At 32.6% G+C, this 19,298-nt stretch overlaps 1 protein-coding gene across 3 annotated transcripts in view; it reads left to right on the forward strand.

Annotated features, from left to right (window-relative positions):
• Window positions 1–5,170: 5,170 nt before the first annotated feature.
• LOC130612616 (phosphoinositide 3-kinase regulatory subunit 4-like) overlaps window positions 5,171–19,298 on the forward strand; it is a 31,007-nt gene continuing 16,879 nt past the window's right edge. For 2 of the 3 annotated variants that reach the window (XM_057433953.1, XM_057433954.1), the window contains exons 1-12: window positions 5,171–5,293; window positions 5,785–5,819; window positions 12,684–12,882; window positions 12,978–13,022; window positions 15,842–16,042; window positions 16,782–16,866; window positions 17,232–17,554; window positions 18,229–18,352; window positions 18,487–18,562; window positions 18,774–18,870; window positions 18,946–19,049; window positions 19,161–19,213. In XM_057433953.1, coding sequence (XP_057289936.1) covers window positions 12,791–12,882; window positions 12,978–13,022; window positions 15,842–16,042; window positions 16,782–16,866; window positions 17,232–17,554; window positions 18,229–18,352; window positions 18,487–18,562; window positions 18,774–18,870; window positions 18,946–19,049; window positions 19,161–19,213 — 1,200 coding nt within the window. In that variant the 5' untranslated portion in view covers window positions 5,171–5,293; window positions 5,785–5,819; window positions 12,684–12,790. Of the gene's footprint in view, window positions 5,294–5,784; window positions 5,820–12,683; window positions 12,883–12,977; window positions 13,110–15,841; window positions 16,043–16,781; window positions 16,867–17,231; window positions 17,555–18,228; window positions 18,353–18,486; window positions 18,563–18,773; window positions 18,871–18,945; window positions 19,050–19,160; window positions 19,214–19,298 lie in introns of those variants that run through there. The other variant, XM_057433955.1, reaches the window with a different exon arrangement.

Here is a 19,298-nt window from a genome sequence, read left to right on the forward strand (position 1 = left end):
TTTAGCTACGCTCGCATCCTTTCATTATTTCGGTCATGTGGCATATACCCGTTCAACCCACTGGCCATAAATTTAAAACGTTTAATGCCATCTACTTTTGAGCCTTCGTCAACTGTACCGCCAACTGCATCGTCAACTCTACTGCCACCTGTACCGTCAATGGCATTGTCAACTCTCCGCTACCTGTACCACCAACTGCATTGTCAACTCTACCGCCACCTTTATCGTCAATTGCTTCGTCGACTTTTCCGCCACCTCTACCGTCAATTGCATCGTTACATCTACCGCCAACTGCATCATCAAATGTACCATCAACATTGTCGTCACCAACAGCTGCATCTTTCCCAGGAACTTTGAACTGTCTTCCTGGTGGATCGATATCTCCAATGCCATCAACATCAACAAATAACCGACTACCTGCTGCTTTCAAAGATATGGACCCAAACATAGTCGATCTGTTTATCACGCCGATTCTGGAGCCTGAAAAAAAGAAAAGAACAGTAGAATTGTCACTAAAGAAAGATTCATCACTTTCGACGAGCATCGTGCAAAACTTAAAGAAAAAAGCAGATTGAAAAGAGAACTTGAAGAGGCTAAAGAGAAACGTAAATTGGAGAGGGAAAGAAAAAAGAAGGAGAGAGAAACAACAACAAAAAGCAAAATAGCGAAATGCGAAAAAAAAGCAAAACTTCCCCAATCGAGGCTTCTCCTGATGAATTGCCAACACGGAAAAGTAGTCGAAAAAAAAAAGTTGATTATGCTGATCTATTGAAGCAACTCCGGCAAGGGTTCAATGATGATGAAGATGACGATGGCAACAACAGTGATGATGGTAATATCAGTACAAGCAGCGAAAGTGTTGTGTTGGAAAGTTCGGAAGATGAATCCGATGTTTGTAACATTTGCAAGCGCGGTTTCCCTAAAAGTTTGAAGAAACAAACTGTCTCCTGGATTCTTTGCGCTAAATCCAGTTGTTGGATGCACGATGTTTGCGAAGGTGTGTCCGTAAAAAAATTACCAGAGAGTGAAGATTATATTTGTAAAGCTTGTTCTTTTTAAAACATAAAAGTCTTAAAGTGAAATTTTTTTTGTCATTTATCTTTGCTCCAACCAACTATCAACTATCTACTATACCATTGCTTGTATCGTAGGCTTATCCTAAATTTTGTAACCAAACTCTTGGCAAACAAACACCAAACAGATCTAAAAGTTTTTAAAACTAGATTGGTGAAAAAGAGGGTAATAGAGTGGAAAAGGCTTTGTAGTAACCAAAAAAATCTGAAATTTTAGTAATTTTCGCACAAAAATTCTCATTACTTTAGGAGCTGATTAAATAATGATAGCTATCAATAAGAATGTTTTGAATGGCAGTAAAGCAGACTAAAGTATGTTAAAAATATAAAATAACACTTTTAAGGTGAAATATAAGGCCCCACAATAAAAAAACATCCCTGGCGAACTTATAAGACCGTCGCGCAACTTCTCAAAAGTAGTAAAAATGCACAGTTAGCAGAAATGACCTATTCCGCTTTATGTCGGAATATATACAGAGTCAAAAATACCTTACAGGGTCGCCGTACCGTCACAGGTCACAACAAAATCGCCAGATATGAAGTTTGGTTTGTTGAGGAGTTGTGGTTCAGAAAAGTTTGAAGCTGGCGAACTTACCAGCCTGGCGAATTTATACCATGGGCAAGTGAATGTTACTATAGCCCCGGGTTAACCCAAGCCATCTGAGGGAAATTGGGGAGATGGCACATCATGTGGGCCGTTGGATGTTGCCGGGAGTTGTCTAGTAGTGCGCGGGCCCTAATTGGATCTGCGTAGCTCAAAAAGAGCATCAAATACTCTAGGACTCTCCATCTAAGCCATGGCCCCTCCTGGAAATAATAGACAGGGTATATTCCTCAATATTTATGAGGCTTGCCATGTATAATATGCACATCTATCTATCCATCTATCAATCTATCCATCTATCTTTTATCTACAAAACACGACCATGAGGCTTCCAAGGTTTATCCGAATGTGTGTATTTTACAGACGGAAATCCGCTAAATGAGGAGGGGAGGGGTCTGAATCTTAGCGGCAACATCCTGCTAACAGGGCCCAAAAAAATTTTCAAAGGCCCCTAAAAGCATTCGCCTGTCGGCAAGCGGCATATACATGTTGCCAAAATGTTTTTATAGAACACACTACAAAGAGAAATTCAAGGTTTACCCTACATAATTGTTTATTCTGTTTTCCATGTTTTTGGTTTTTTAACTACTTGCTCTGTGCTCTCATACTGACCGAACGATTACACGTTTTTTTATTACAAAAAACAAGCATTTGGGCTTAGGCTCAATGTTTCATAGTTTTTTCGAAAAATGCAGTACAGTCCGATTGTACCCTGCCGCGTGAGCGCTATACGACACCTTTTCCTGGAAGTCGGAAGCCCTTTAATCTTTTGTTTATCATAATTACTTTAATGATCTTAGCGAGAGCTATGTTGCGAGCGATTTAACAAAAACTTCGTGATAAAACAATACTATAATTATTTTCTTACAACTGCAACTTTCATTGCTAAAACTTATTGAAAATAAAATCCCCTTAGGTATTAGCACAAAGTTATTAAGTCTAATGATTTGTTAACTATGCGAAAGATTAAAATAAATCATGCAAAAACTATTGTTTTTTTATTATCTTCCAAACTTGGACCATTTAAACAAAAACAATTTTTAACAAAAGGATTACACAAAAGGAATCGCACATAAAACTATTTTTGTTACAAAAATTTTATGACACGCACTTGTTTTTTGTTTAAAATACTTTTTTTAAAAATATTATCCTTTTGAACATTTTATTGTGATCTCTTTTCTTAACATAACTTTAGTAATAACTTTAGCAGCAGTATCGATAACGGAGGAGGGTGTTATGACAAGCAAATTGTGTGTATTTTAACATCACACACGCAGATAATTAATAATTTTTTGAAGAGAAAAAAATAATAATTAGCCTTCCCCTAAAAAATAAATAAATTTGTTTTCTTGTTTCGAATTAGTTATGCAGCAAGAAGTTATTTTAAAGCAATGTATATAATAAATAATGTATTTAAATTGTGTTCTGAAAATATAAGATAAGTAAATCTTTTTCAAGATAAAAATTAAGATATTACAGTAAAGTTTATTTTTATATTTTTAATTGCCTTTGATTACAAATTCTAAAGATTTCGCGCCAAAATCATTCTCAACATTGTCACATGCAGATTATTGTTATTTATACAATAAGTTTTCCTGATCTTTTCAATTTCTTGCGGTGTAATTGTTTTCTCTAAAAGACAATTGTCTATTATGAAAGTAATTATTTATGCGAGTTGCGCATACACAGAAGATTACATTCGGACTGTACTGTAAGCCTCAAATGTTTCTTAATTGCTTCTTATTTTTAATTGTTTCAAAAAATGCTTTCCCGATGAACAACCATACATACTTCCTACCTCAGAAAAATCGATGCAAATCTTTTCCTGTGAGTTTCTTTCACCATAAAAATGTGCATTAGACCCTCTGCTGATTTTTTTTTACTGTTCGCTAAAATGATAACTTATTTTTGCACTTGCGCAGCAAAGTTATCATTTTACAGACCCACAAAACATGGGTTGGACCATTCTGGCGAGCTTAACCTTCCTCTGTCTGTAGTCTGGTTTTTGGAGAAAAATATGTCTTAGAAAAAAATTGTTTCTTGCCTTTCTGAGTCTGCCAATCTTTTTTGTTTCTTAAATGTTTTTACATGACTGGTAAAAAACAACAATGTGTATTTGGCCACTAAGCGCTATCTAAAAGTTTGCAAAATAAGCATTCTAGTACCCAGTGCTATTTGCGATAAACATCGAAAAACATTTTTTTAATCATCTATATAATAATACGCAAGTTCTGTCTGTCTGTCTGTCTGTCTGTCTGTCTGTCTGTCTGTCTGTCTGACTTTTGCAAAGTGGATTATATTCTTCACAATTTTCTTTAACAAATTCTATAAAACATCGCCTATAAAATTGTTCTGTAATTTACCAAACTTTAACGTTAAAATAGTATTGACGTCAAAGGAAAGTTAATTAAGATTAGTGAAGCCATTACAGTGCGCTTAAAACTTTGGGGCCAAATAACTTAGAAGCAAGGTGGTGACGTCAATGATTTTTCACCGTGTGGGTAACTGGGGACCACCTGGGACCAATTTGGGTAATTTTCCCAAACCTGGGTCCCCGAATCCGTTTCGGAATGGTCGGGTTGCTGACGTCATCAAAAAAACCTTTAAACCATAATATCTCTGCAACCGTTTGTCAAAATACATGATCCTATAATTTTCTTGCTCAGCGTTTCATGATCTATGAGATAAAGGCAACAGGTATACAAATTTCCAAAAAAAATTTTTAGGCTTTGACGGGGCCATTGCTGACGTCAGCAAAATCTTTAAACACGTATATCTCATTAACCGTTCATCAAAAGCAAATGATCATATACATTTTCTTGATCAGCGTTTTAAGCTCTACACAATAGAGGCAACGTGAAAACAAGCTTCTGACTTTTTTCTTTTGTTGATGGTCAAAATTCAAAAAACGTTTCTTTTTCATTTTAATCCTGCCTCAGTGGATTTTTCCACGGGTTTTATCGACTAGTATAATTAATAATAGCTATTTAGCGATAATTACTTAAAACAATAAAATTAGCGATAAAGCTATATAGCGAGAAACAATGCTAAGCTATTTATCGCTAGCTTGAATTTCTTTCTCTGCCGGATATGGATAATAGCACAATATGGCTGACGCATGCATTTTATAGCTACTTATGCGAAAAGCACGTAGGAGAAACATTCGTTTAATGTTTGTTGATTAAATAACTTGCAAAACAGCAAAAACGGTTTGCCTAAAGTTTTCATAAATTGTATTAATACTCTTTTTAAATTATAAATATAATTTATTTGATCGCTGTAAAAATTAAACACTTATTTAATTAGTCTCTTTTTATTTTTATTGTTTTGCAAAATACAGCATGCTGTCCTCAGTGTCGTGGCAAAACAATGTTTTGTTGTTTAATTTCAGCCCACATAATGTCATTTATCAACATGTGGTACTCTTACTTCTCACAGCAAATTAGGAAATTATTGGGAAGGTTTATATACTTACTTACTTTTGATACTTTAGATAGCTTTAGAAGCGATGCTTCAAGATGGTCATCTAAGATGACTGTCTTCATTGACCTGTATGCCACTCCATAGAACGACAAAAGGTGGCACACGCTGGTCTCATCTTTCCAACCGCCAAACCGTATGTAATCTGCCCTTATAAATGCTTTTAGCCCTATGGTTAGGTTTTTATCTAGAATTTCAGACAGAAACCTATCCATCAGCTTCTTTACTGGAACATCGCATTTTGTACAATTTCTCACTTCTTTTAGTAAACAATTAAATAATTTTAAACCATGCAGTGGTAGTAAGGAAGCTCTCAGTTTCTGAAGGTTGCTAGGTAAGACGAGGTTGTAAAGTGCTAATAAACATTTCCTACTCTGGCATAGGTTAATAGATACTTCTATTCTGTTTTGACTAAAGTTTGGAACCAAGCCTTCAATGATTTTCCAAACATAAATAATTCTGTTTCGTTCATGACTTCTTTGAAGTGAGTATAAATTGTATTTTTTGAGTGCATCCCAATAGTCGGAGATGTATGTTTAATTCTATCTGTTGAATTATGCCAGCAGTGATTGGACACCACATCTGTGAACAATATTCAATTTGAAGTAAGACAATGCTTTTCCATAGGGCTAACATTACTTCACTGTGATCCTGTACAAAAGGTACGTAGTATCCAGGAAGACAACTTTTTTCCTGTATCGATTACACTTTTTATACGATTCTCAAACGAGGCATCGTTTATCATCAGTTCGCTAAGATCTCTGACTTCATTTTTTTCTGTGATAATTGATCCTGATCATATTAAGGAATCTTGTGCATAGTTTCAAGGTATCATTATAACCGTACCTGAGAACTTCAAATTTCTTGTCATTAAAATTCGTGTTGGAGTATTCAGCCCATTCATGTATATTCTGTTGAGGTCTCCCTGTAGTTTGGAGACATCCCGGACATGTGCAACAGCTCGGCTGACTTTACTGTCCTCAGCAAAACATTTTGAGTTATTGTGTTTGATATCTTCATCAATATCACTAATAAGGATCAGAAATATCAGTGGTCCCAAGACACTTTCTTAAAGTACACCAGAGAGAACATCAATTTCTTGACGTCGACTGCTACTGATTGAGTGTGAGTGATCAAGAAGCTTTTTAACCACTGGAACAGTTTATGAGAGAGGCTTTTTATCTTATTACAGTACAGTCCAGATGTAAGCGTACACGTACGCTCAACTTGCAAAAATAATTGCTTTCATTAAAAAAAACAATAGGATAGCGAGTTCCTTTCAAATTGCGCAAAAATAATTGCTTCGTGTTAAAAACAAAAGCATAGCAAGAAACATTGTTTAAAAACAATACTTTGCGCGAGAATAAATTAAACACGAAGGCCATTGAATTTTTATTTTTTTTAACAACGAAACTAATTATACTAACGCAATTTTAATCTCGATTTATTTAAAAAACACAAGCTCTTTTAAAAAACAACAAATCCAATGATCTAAATATTTAAAAAAAAACTAATGCTACTTTTAAAACGTTGAGTAATATTTCTTTATCGTCGAAACATATTTTTTAACATGCGAAACTTTTAAAAGTTCTTTTTATAAAAAGCAACGTTTAGCAACGCAAACGGAAAAACCCTACGTTCGGGGCTTTTCCCTTCGCGATAAGATTTCGAAAACAAATTAAATTTTAATACCAAAGAAAGAAAAAATCTAAAAATATAACTTTTGACGTTTTATAGTATCACGCTACATTGTATTGTTAAAAACATTGTCTTTGTTTTTTCTAGTGCGCAACAGCTCTATCTCTTAAAAGCGATCTAAAAACATTTCTATCGCCGTTTTTCGTTTTTAAACTTTTAAAATGCGATCTTAAAAAACATTTCTATCGCCGTTTTTCGTTTTTAAACTTTTAAAATGCGATCTAAAAAAACATTTCTATCGCCGTTTTTCGTTTTTAAACTTTTGAAATGCGATCTAAAGAAACATTTCTATCGCCGCTTTTCGTTCTTAAATTTTGAAAAGGCGATCTAAGAAACATTTCTATCGCCGTTTTTTGTTCTAAGAAAACTTAAACTTCTAAAACACGATCTAAAAAAGCTTTTCTATCAAAATTAAAGTTTCAATCTTTGTTAAAATATAATAATTTCTATCGCTTAAAAGCTTTATTTAACCCGCGCAACCAACAATGCCTTCTCGCTAGTTTATTTAGTTTCCACGCAAAACTTTTGTTTAATAAAAATATTAAACAATGGCTCTTCGTGTCACATTGATAGAGTTGATAACCTTTGCAATATGCTATTGGGAATAGTTATGTTAACACTATTTAACAATAGTTACGCGCAATTATAATAAGCTATTTTTTCTTCGATAATCTTTTGTTTATTACGCGCAAGTTAATGACTTACAAGACTTGCAAGATAATTAATAAGAACAAAAGACAAACAACTACCGCCTCCGAGAAAAAGGTGTGAAACTTGAGCGTACGCGTACGCTTACATCTGAACTGTACTGTAAGCACAATGTCAAAATCAACTTTGTCAAAAGCTTTGTCAATGTCCAGATAAATTACATCTGCATTCCAATATTGTTAAGACAAATTCAAAATGGTCAAGCAATTGGCTCACACAAACTACCAGCCCGAAATCCATGTTGGTTTGGGTTAAAACAATCATTTCTCTCACGAAAGGTTGCAAGATCATTGTGAATAACTTTCTCAAATATTTTTATCACATGAGAGGTCAAAGCTATAGGACGGTAATTTGATGCTACTGTTTTCATTTCACCTTTGAAAACATGAGTAATTAATGAAGTTTTTAGAGGCTATGGTATATCTCCATCATCAAGACACTTTCTCCAAAAAATGTTGAGGGTTTTGGCAAAAGAGGTCTTGTATGGCTTTAGTGGAATGAAAAAAAAAACAGAAGAATTTTGCTCACTTAATGCTTGTGCTATAAGGAGTTTGTAGCTGAAAAGATATTTTGGATTGATTTTTATTGCATTAGTCGCTTTATCTTCACAGTATTTTTTTCTCAATACACATGAGGCTTGCAATTTTACCTCAATCTTGATTTTTTCATTATTGAGTTTTGCATAACGTGTGGGAGATGTCACATGTAGTAAAAATTTGTTAATTTTTCTTCTTCGGCAACATAAGTTGGAACGGTACCTGTCAGGAGTTGATTTCTTATATCTGTTGGTAACTTCGAAAGGCACATTTGTTTTTAAATGTTTGAAAAATATAGAGTAGAAACTGGAAAGGATCTTAGTTGTAGAATTTAAATTAAATTTTTCTTCTTCTGCAACATAAGTTGGAATGGTATCTGTCAGGAGTTGATTTCTTATATCTGTTGGTAACTTTGAAAGGCACATTTGTTTTTAAATGTTTGAAAAATATAGAGTAGAAACTGGAAAGGATCTTAGTTGTTGTAGAATTTACAAATTTGGATTTAGCGTACTTCTTGGTCATCTTTTGGATAAGCGTTTTCCTCCAAATTCATAACACTTTCTTGTAAGCATATATTATTAAGCTTTTCCTGTTCCACTCTTCATTTCATGAAGTTTGCTGATTTTCTTGAACTATTATTTCAGGATTAAGATTGATTTGGGCTTGGCAATGTTCTGGGCTCTCATTAGAAAGTGTTTTATTGTTCTCAGATTCAAGAGTTTAATTTTTGGGTTCCAGTGATAGTTACAGTGGTGGTAGACGGTACACTGATATTAGTGACAATATCTGATTCACATTTTCCACAAAGATAGTGAAAACCAGGAATTTTGTAAATGTCGATTTTTACATTACACCATCTGTAGTCATGTTTAATTCTTCAAGCTTTTTTTTAAAACATGATTTGTGGACTTCTTGTTCACAAGATGTGCATGACAAAATTTAATTGTATACCCTCAAACTTATACTCAGGGACTGAATAGTAGTTTGAGTAATTTTTCTATTGTGCTATTGTGTAGATATGAAAAAAAGGTTGAAATTTGACAACCTCAAAGTAAAATTCATAAATTTCCAATTGTTAAGTCTATGCCTCATGTCAGTGCAGTAAAATACCGTTAACTTTCACTTTTAATCTATAAATCATTTTTATTTGAAAAAGAATAGAAACCAATCAATCAATTTTCTTGTATCTGCTGAACTAGATCGTTTAGGAGAGAAATGTTGACATTATCTGGCAAAGATAGCACATTTCATAAAAATGGCAAAAAAAGTGCAAGCCATAAAAAGGCCTGCAAAAGTCCTGTATCTCAAGGATACAATACAAACAAAAAAGCAATTGTTTATGGAAGAAACCTGGCTGAACAGCCATAAAAATGCAGAACTATATATTGAGTGTTTTACCATATTTGTATTATTTATATAGACTCACTTTGTAAAAAAATTTCAATATTCAAAATGTGCCTTTTCCTGACATTGGAAGATTACACTGTGATCCAGTGGAACTCCATCAACAGGGGCCAATACTAAAAAGAAAATAATGCTCAATGTTTTGATTTAATTTTGTTGTGAATTATAGCTAACACAGATTATTTAAACAAAGGTTATTGCAACACTACTCAGTATATCACACCATAGTTTTGTCAAAGTATTTACTCCCTTTAAGGTGAAACAATTCTTTCATCTCCCTCATGTTAATGAAATATTATGAACATTTTACGTATCGCTATTACCAGTTCCAAGTAAATCAACAAGGAAAACTGTTGGCCTAAACAAACATCTAAGATATCGTAGAGACCTTACAAGAAGGTGAATACTGTCAGCTTTTGGAAATTGAGAAAAATCACAATTATAGTAAGCATCACAAATAAGACAAGGCTTTACAAGCTATTAAAGAATAAACAAATTATTTTTATTCTTATGCTAAAAACTATCAAAAAAATGAAAATTGGTCCACTCTTCAACAAAAATTAACAAACCTGACCGGAGACATAACTGAGATTTTATCCCACCAATACCAAACAGTATTCAGTGAACTAATACCTATGGAGAACATTAGAATCGATTTCATCAATCTGAAGAGAATATCATCAACTTAATTGACAAACTCTCCAACAATGCTGAACTTTGTCCAGGTAGTTTCCCAACTATTTTACTGAAGAAATGCAAAAAATCTATCAATACCCCTTCTTGTATTGTGGCAAAAATGTATTAACTGTGGAAAAATTACTCAACTTTAGAAGCACTTGCTGGGTGGGTGGATGTGCATATTTTACATGACTAGCCAAACAAATATGGAGGGATATACCCTGCCCATCATTTCCAGGAGGGACCATGGCTTAGGAGTTGTAGAGCATTTAATTCTTATTTTGAGCTAAGCAGACTTAATTAGGGTCCACGCTCTACCAGACAACTCACTGCAACATCCATCAACCCACACAGTGTGCCATCTCCCCAATTTCCCTCACATGGCTTGAGTTAACCCAGGACTATGGTAACATTCACTCGCCCATATTATTATTATTACTAAAATTTCTCACCCAAGATAGCCTTTTCAGTTTCTATTTTGCTATACTCGTGCTACTTAAGGACTAGCTCCTTTTTTATTTCAGGGTCATTTTCAATAACTCAAGTTATAAAGATTGTGGCATAATTTATTGGCCACCATATCAAAATATGAATAGTAAAACGCAGAACTCTGCTTTTGTGAAAAATTTTGATGACGTGATATGCCATAAACGCGCTTTACCAGCAGTTTTTTTCAACTGGTTTTCCGCGCCATTAAAGGGTCTTTAATTTTGCTGAAAGTAGCATAAAAGCAAGTCTTGGCATGAAGTGTCTTTCGAATACTCTGTATCAAATTGAAATATTTACCTCCCGCGAAGATATGACGTAGTCTATTTCAAAAATAGCTTTAGATTTACTAGAATCCGCGTTTTCGACATTTTAGCGATTTATATAAACTTACGACACGGTTATCCTGTAAATAGACCACTTTAAACGCGCTTAACCCTTTGTTGCAAAAATTGTAGTTGTTCAATGACGCAAAAAACCGCTTGAAAAAAAGCGCAGGAAAAGCACGTTTTTGGCATATGATGTCATCAAAATTTCTCGGAAAAATTGAATTCTGCATTTTACTATTCATATAATGATATGGTGGCCAATAAATTATGCCAGATTCTTAATAACTTGAGATTTTGAAAATGATGGAATAAAAAAAGGACTGGACCAATAAAGAGAATCCTAGTGCATGTAAAGGTTCCATTTAACTTACAAGGTCTTGGATACACAGCAATCACTTACAGCCTGTTGAATTAGGAATAAAGAAAAGCATGGCGGCAAAAAAAGCTGTTGTATTTCTAATTTACGCTGCATTCAGCAGCAAAAAAAAGCCATCATAATTCTATTCTCGACAGCAATTGTAAGTTACTTCAGCCATTGTGGAGGAACACCATATCTATTTTCCATATAACTAACTTTTTATAGGATTTTAATTTTAAAACGCGCATTCATTCACTATAATATGAAACTATCAAGTGTAAATTGCGCCTAACTTTACGAAATCAATTTTCATCTTTCGCTATGCTCAATCTAAAAATAGAGCAGCAGTACATACATTTGAAAGATTAAATAAAGATCAGGAATGGTTTCTACGAAAAGAAACATTAACACGAAAGTTAAAACTTTTCGTGCGCGCATGGATATTTTGCCGCCGTAAATTTAGAATCTACGGCTCCTTGACAGCAAAAGCTGAATGCCGCAGTAAATTCAGAGGGCTGCACTCAACTAGACAACAGCATAAGATATCAATCCTATTCTAATGCTGAACACTAAGGAGAAAGGATAGATTCACACATTTAGTCTCTGGCATGACTCAGCTAGGGTTTGAACCAAAGACCTCCAGTACTGGAAGAGAAGGATCTATCACTAGGCTACCAAAACACCCCCTAATTTGGCTGTATAAATTTGCATTAAGCTGTATTTTCGTGGCTAAGTTTATTATATATATTTTAGTATAAATAATTTTTCTGACTAAAAGTTTGGCAAATCAAACAATCACAACTAAAATTATTCTAAAGCAACAGCTCCTAAAATGAAAGGAGTCTGGACAGCACTGCATGTTTACAGCATTCTGTAATTTGCAGAACAAAAAAGAAATTTAAAGAGACTAACTAAATAAGTATTTTATTTTTTACGGCGATCAAATAAATTATATTCACAAACTGTTTTTGCTGTTTTGCAAGTTATTTAATTGACAAACATTCAAAAACTGTTGTCTTACTTGCTTTCTGCATAATTAGCTATAAAATTTATGCGTCAGTCATATTGCCCTATTATCGATATCAGCAGAGAAAACAATGTCAAGTTAGCGATAAATATATCTTTGCATTGATTATCGCTATATAGCCTTATCGCTAATCAATTTCTATTTAGTGATTTATCGATAGCTATTTAGTGATAATTAGATCTTCATCTAATTATCACTAAATAGCTATTGATAATTATAGTTTGTTATCTAATTCCCTGTAAATTGCCACATTATAAAAATAAATAACTGCGATTGATTTATAAAATTTTGTTACAATTTAGAAAAATGTATAAATATCCTGGATAAATGGTGCACAGGGTGAAATAGTTTTGAAGCATGTTATATTGGATTCTGTTTATGATAATTTAAACATATTGCTCCTGTTACCATGGGTAATCAACTGACAGGTATTGCTCCTGCACAAATCCTTAATGCTGAAAATTACTTCACAGAACTGCCAGAGTATAGATTTGATGCTAGGTAAGTTATATTGGTAAAGATCATATTATACATACTGTTACTTATTTTTTTTATTGAAATTGTTATTAATTGTTCACTTTTTTACCTCGTTTTAGCTTGGGAAGTACAAGATTCTTAAAAGTAGTGCGAGCAAGACACAAGTATGTTGTTGTTACATATTTACATTATGCAAGGGTTTGACAAATCCTTTTTTGGCTGGCTATTTGTACACATGTTTTTTATTTATTGTAAGTTTGTCGGTGGCAACGTACAAAAAAAACTTCTTGTATGTCTTGTATGTTTTTTCTGCAATGATGTTAGTAGAGAATTGGGTTGGGAAAAAAATAAAATAATGTATAATGTTCAAGAATTTTCTTCCTTTACCAACATTGCTATTATTATTTCAGCAATAAATCTTAACGGAGAAAGTGCACTAACTGAGAAAAACGAACACTCCTGTTACTTTTCTTATTTTAAATTACATTATAATGATTGTGGAAAAGTTTTTCTTAAAGAAAACAAGGAAACTCTAACACTCGTCTTGAGTAGAACCTGGGCAGCTTTAAAAAGTAAATGCAAGGTAAACAAAAAAGCCTGAAGGCTAAAGAACTATATGAAACAACTCAATCTCTTCCAGAAAAATCAAAATAATGAATAAGAAGATAATTAAGAAGAAGGAATATAGACATTGGGGCCATATAAAAAAAATAAGGGGAGAGCAGAAACTCCCTCACAGATCAAAGAAAACAAAATTTTAATTGGAAAATATGTTCAAGAATGTTCTCAAAACATGATGTTACAAGAAAAAATTTAATTCCTTATTTTTGCCTGTCTAAGAGCAAGATAATAATGGAAAAAAAATTAATAAAAAGATGAGTAAAAGGTTGTTAGCCATTTATCTTATCACAGGTAGTAAACAATCGAAGGATTTTTCTTATCATAATGTATTTTATCATCATTCTTGGCTTAACGTCCGTTTTCCATGCTAGCATGGGTTGGACGGGGTATATTATGACCCTCTTCCAATCTGATCTAGACCGTATTAGATCTAAACTCAACTTCCCCTGTATCAAGTCTGTCCTTATAACCTCCTGCCAAGTCTTTCTCGATCTGCCTCTGGGTTTTGCCCCAGGAACTATTAAGTCTCTACACTTTCTTACCAAATTATCCTCCTCCATTCTTTCCAAGTGCCCCAGCCAATTCAATCTTTTTATCTGGTTAACATCTTTAATTCTATGGATACTTAGCCTACTTCTTAGCTCATCTGAACTCTTTCTGTCGGCGTTACACATCCACCTAACCATTCTCATATCATTCCTTTCTAAACGGTCAAGATCTTCCTGCTTCACTGCCCATGTCTCACTACCGTACAACATAACACTTCTTACACAGGCCTCATACAACCTACCTTTTACCTCAATTGACAAGACTCTGCTAGTCAACAAAGGAAGTATTTTATGCTCCTAAAAACTAAAGAATTATTATTATTCTGCCTTACCTATATTAGCCTGCTATCTTAAAATTTAGACCAGGAGAATAAAAGCTTTCAATGCAAAAAAAATATATATACTTCACTTTTTCATGATTGAAAAAAAATAATTAACCATTGTAATGCTTGCACATTGAAAAAAGAGAGAAAATCTGAAAACGAAATGTAAAGCTATTGTCTGTACTAACTTTGACATACATTTTTGAGAAAACAATACTTAAAAAAAGGAAGTTTCATAAAAGAAAACTCACAATTTGGCTATTTTGACCTTAATTGTAAAATTTAGGCCCATCGAAAATTGTAAAAATGCTAAATCGTGAATTTTTATTTTCTCATTGACATTATTTCAAGACCTCTGTGAGCATAATTAACACCTATGCCTATCGAAAATTTACTTCTAAAAGTTTATTTGCAAAATTTTTTTACAAAAGTTCCCTTTTTTAACCCTATTCAGTCCAAGGGGGGTTAATGGTTTATTTTTAATAATTAATTTATGCTATGTTGCATTGCTATAATACTTACTGAGTTTCAATATTTATCTATTAGACACCTGTATGCTAAATTGTTAGGTGCCATACATCTCAGAGGCTTTGATATTGGCTATTACTTGGAACTACACCTAAAAATTTCTATAAAATCCTTATAATCGGGAAAATATAATAACTCTTGTTAGGATTTTGCTTAGAACTTGAAACTTACAACACAACTTTGTTTCATCAAGTAGAATCCTTCTGTATGTTTTAAACACATGATTAATCTCCTAGATATTTTGGATTTTACTTGGAAATCGGAAAAACCGGATTTCTTGCAATTTCTTATGTGAACTATGTAAAAACTTTTATTTGTTTTTCAGAAGCTGCGAAGAGAATGTAAGAATTCGTTCTAGAACTAAAGTAATTAAATTTTAAGCAGATGGTAATATTTGGAACAAATTTTAAGATTTAATGCTGTCATAGAAAAAGTGCTAACATGAGCAACAATTTATTGGCTCCATTTAATTCCTTTTGTGACGTACTATAATTGTGCCAAGTTTCATTCAATTTGAACAAGCCTATGAAAAGTTATAATATGTTCGAAAAACACTGGACTGAATCATGTTGAAGTTACTAATATGCAGCAGGGATCAATTTAATCAATTTTTTTAAGACTTGCCTATGTAGAGTAATTTATCAGCCCTTTAAATGATAGTATTAATTTTTTATTATTGGTTTTTTAACTGCTTAGCTGGTCTATATGGGAAAATATAGACTGAGGTCATGACGTATGGACACAGTTAATACTGATTTTGTTTAAAAAACATACAACATTCGTTAACATACTTTTTATGAACGGTTTAAACTTTCAGTTTAAAAGCTTTTTCACCTCATTGGTGTTTGGTTTAAAAGACTCAACAATTTTCTGGACTTGCTTAAATTATATCGTTATTTAGTATGCCTAGTGTAGATTGTATAATATTCTAACGCACTGCAGATGTTATGCTTATCCGTTTAGAGAGGGATATGTCGTTATTAAAGTATTCGTTATACATGATCCATCTCTTCCGCTATCTTCATATCAAGAAGAATTAACTAAAATAACCAAATATGTGTCTGGCTTTCCAAATGTGCTACCTTTCCACAAGAGTCTGCTGACAGATCGAGCAGGGCTAATGATCCGACAGTACGTTCATGACAACTTGTATGATCGTATCAGGTATGATAATGTAACATGTTTTATATAACTTTACCTTCTATATAACTTGGTTAATGCAACTTTAAAGTTTTAATTTATGTTTCATTTTTTTTCTCAGCCTCTGTTACTAAGTGTAAAATTTTGATTTCAGCCTCAAAGTTACCAAGAACTTGCTTAACATAGTATTTGGATTAAAAGATGTTTTATTCCTTTAAGGATACGGTAACCCATTTATCCAATTTTTTCTGAAAAATTGTTCTAAAAAAATCTTATTCCATAAAATGTTTAAAATGCAATTTGATCATATGCTTTGAAAAATTTCTTTACTAGTTATCAAAGTGTGAAGTCAAGGATGTATATTTCAGTTCAAATATCTCTTCCTTTCCTGGAAATCAAATGAAATACATCATCTTATAGGAAATTTATTTATCTTTAGAACATATATTTTTTAAAAAATAATTTTATCATAAATTTGAGATATTTTAAATTTACTGAGTGAGTGTGAGAAGGGGTTACCATATCCTTAAAGAACTGTTTTGTAAATTGCTTTTTTCATTATGTTGCTTGATTTTTGATTTTGCAAATTATTATCCAAACCTGTTGCTTAACAGTTTTGACCCAAAGCAATTATAAAAAATCTTGTGTAATGTAATACATTAAGGTCCTTCTGTGGGTTGACATATACTGTGTATTTGTACCAATGTGTTATCTAATGTAAATAGATCGATATCTAATGTGATATAAAAATCTTTCTTAATAGCACCCGTCCGTTCCTAAATACTGTGGAGAAGAAATGGATTGTTTTTCAACTACTCTGCGCCTTGGAGCAAATGCATGGTGTAAAAGTAAGTGATTTAATTTATCTGTAATATATTGATCTCCATCTGATGTTTTCCTAACTCTAATTTTTCTTATCAGTACAAAACAAGTACAAAAATATTTTTGTTATTATTTCCAAACAACAACTTCCTCAACATAAAGCTTATCACCCATTTGTAAAAATCATCTTTTTAAGAAGTAAAAATATGGAAGCAAAAGTAACAGTAGCTATAGTTTATAACAAAATTTGGATTTAATTTAATGTCTGTGAAAAGATGTTTTAATTGATTTCATGCAAAAACTTACAAAGCTAAAGTTGAAATTATAGAAATAGGTAAATAAATCCATCAACCATGAAAGGTGCGATGTTAAGTTTTGTTTTATTTCATAGCTTTGCCACGGAGATATAAAAACAGAAAATGTTATGGTAACCAGTTGGGGATGGATGCTTTTAACCGACCTTGCTAGTTTCAAACCTGTGTTTTTACCTGTTGACAACCCTGCAGAATTTAATTATTTTTTTGATACATCAAGACGAAGAACTTGTTACTTAGCTCCTGAAAGATTTGTTGATGCAAGCTCAAGAAACCAAGACTCTCTAAACATTAGTAATACTGATAAATCTGATGGTTCTAGTCCAATTCTACCAATGCAAGGTTTTCCAGCTGCCCATCAGTTTGATCTTACTGAGACTATGGATATCTTCTCAGTGGGGTAAATTTAATCCTTTTTATAAAAATGATCAAAATTTGTGGTAATGCAATACAACTTTAAAAAGGAACTAAGCATGAAAATTGTATTTAAATCTCTTTGTAACATATGCCAGAAGTACTGGGAAGTATGTTAATAGTACAGATAACTCCATTTAACTTACACACCAAAAAACTTAAACTTTTTTTTATCTTAAATCATTTTGTTAGTTCTTCTGAACTTTTCTTTGTACTTTCTTATAAAAAAATTTGGTTAACTTGTACCTTGGATAGCTTGAACATTTAGCTCTACCCATTTTTGCAACTTTTGTACATGCATGAGTATGCTAAGCAGCATTTAGAATGCGCTAGTTGCATATTTTAGCAAGCTGTAATTATGAAATATTCCACAAAAGATAAAAGTGCCAAAATATCAAATAATGAAAAAAATAAAATAAAATAATGTTGACATCAGCAACAATTAGCACAGCTTAAGAGTTTGGAGTTAACCAAATAACCTAAAATCTTAACTCCTAAGTCTGCTGCGAACGTTGAAAAGTTTAAATTGTGTAATATAAAAATAACCAAAATTATATATTTAAAATGAGTTTAGGTAAAATGTCAAGTTTTTAAACTGTTACCTGTTGTCAAAGTTGTTAAAAAATTGTTAATAACTACGCTGTTCTATTTTTGTAATAGTTGCGTGATCGCTGAATTATTTTGTGATGGTACTGGACTTTTTGATTTATCGCAACTTCTTGCATATCGCACAGCAGATTTCAATCCTGAACCTAAGCTCTCCAAGCTTGATGATAACATTAAGGTAGATGTAGTGTAATCAGAAAGGGCTTATAAACGTTTGTGACGTGACTACCGTGTTTGTCAGACATTTAGTTCATAACTTTTGATTGTTGTTTTACTAAGCTTGTTTGGTAATCTTAAAAACTTTTTCTAAAGGACATGATTAAACATATGATCCAACTTGATCCAAAGAAAAGACTATCTGCAAAAGACTATATGAGCAAGTATAGAGGTATGTACTGTATATTTTTTTAACAAGATATGTATGTTATCTATAAATACAATGCCAGAACCTCAAAATGTATGATTTGAATTTGTAATTTAGGAACATAATGCCTTAAGCACCTCTATCACATTTTCGATATTTTGCATCATCACCCAAAAGGTGTTGATAGCTAATTTGAATCATTTTTGCGCTTTTTACTTTTAATTTCCTATTTTAGGCTCAGTTTTTCCAGAAGAATTTTATTCGTTTTTAAAGAACTATTTATGTGGATTTGCATTAATGCCTGTTTTAACTTGTGATGAGAAAATAGCGAAGTAAGTGATCAAATGATAATGCATCATATTGTCGTGTGGAGTTAATTTTTTTACGATGTGTATGATACATTTTAGAATTGCTGGTGACATGGGAACAATCAAAAGTACATTGTATCCCAAGTCCAATGTTGATGAAACAGTGGATGAAAATGAACATAAAGAAATTCTGAAAGATGATAGTAAGAGATGTTTCAAATGCTGCTGGCAATGTAGACATTAGTTAAAAATATTGCAGAAAACAAAAACATTGCTTGTTTAAATTTTTCCTCACTTTTGTTTTGTTTTTTCAGATTGTTTTGTTATGATTGTCTCACTTGTTACTTCATGTGTTCGCAGTTTAAAAGTATGTCTCTTCAAGTCCTTTTCATGCATAATGTAATTTTGTAAGCTTTTATTTTATTTATATATGTTTTTATTTTTTTATTTAT

Source organism: Hydractinia symbiolongicarpus, chromosome 10 (genome assembly GCF_029227915.1).
Source record: "Hydractinia symbiolongicarpus strain clone_291-10 chromosome 10, HSymV2.1, whole genome shotgun sequence".
In the NCBI taxonomy this organism is placed as follows: domain Eukaryota; kingdom Metazoa; phylum Cnidaria; class Hydrozoa; order Anthoathecata; family Hydractiniidae; genus Hydractinia; species Hydractinia symbiolongicarpus.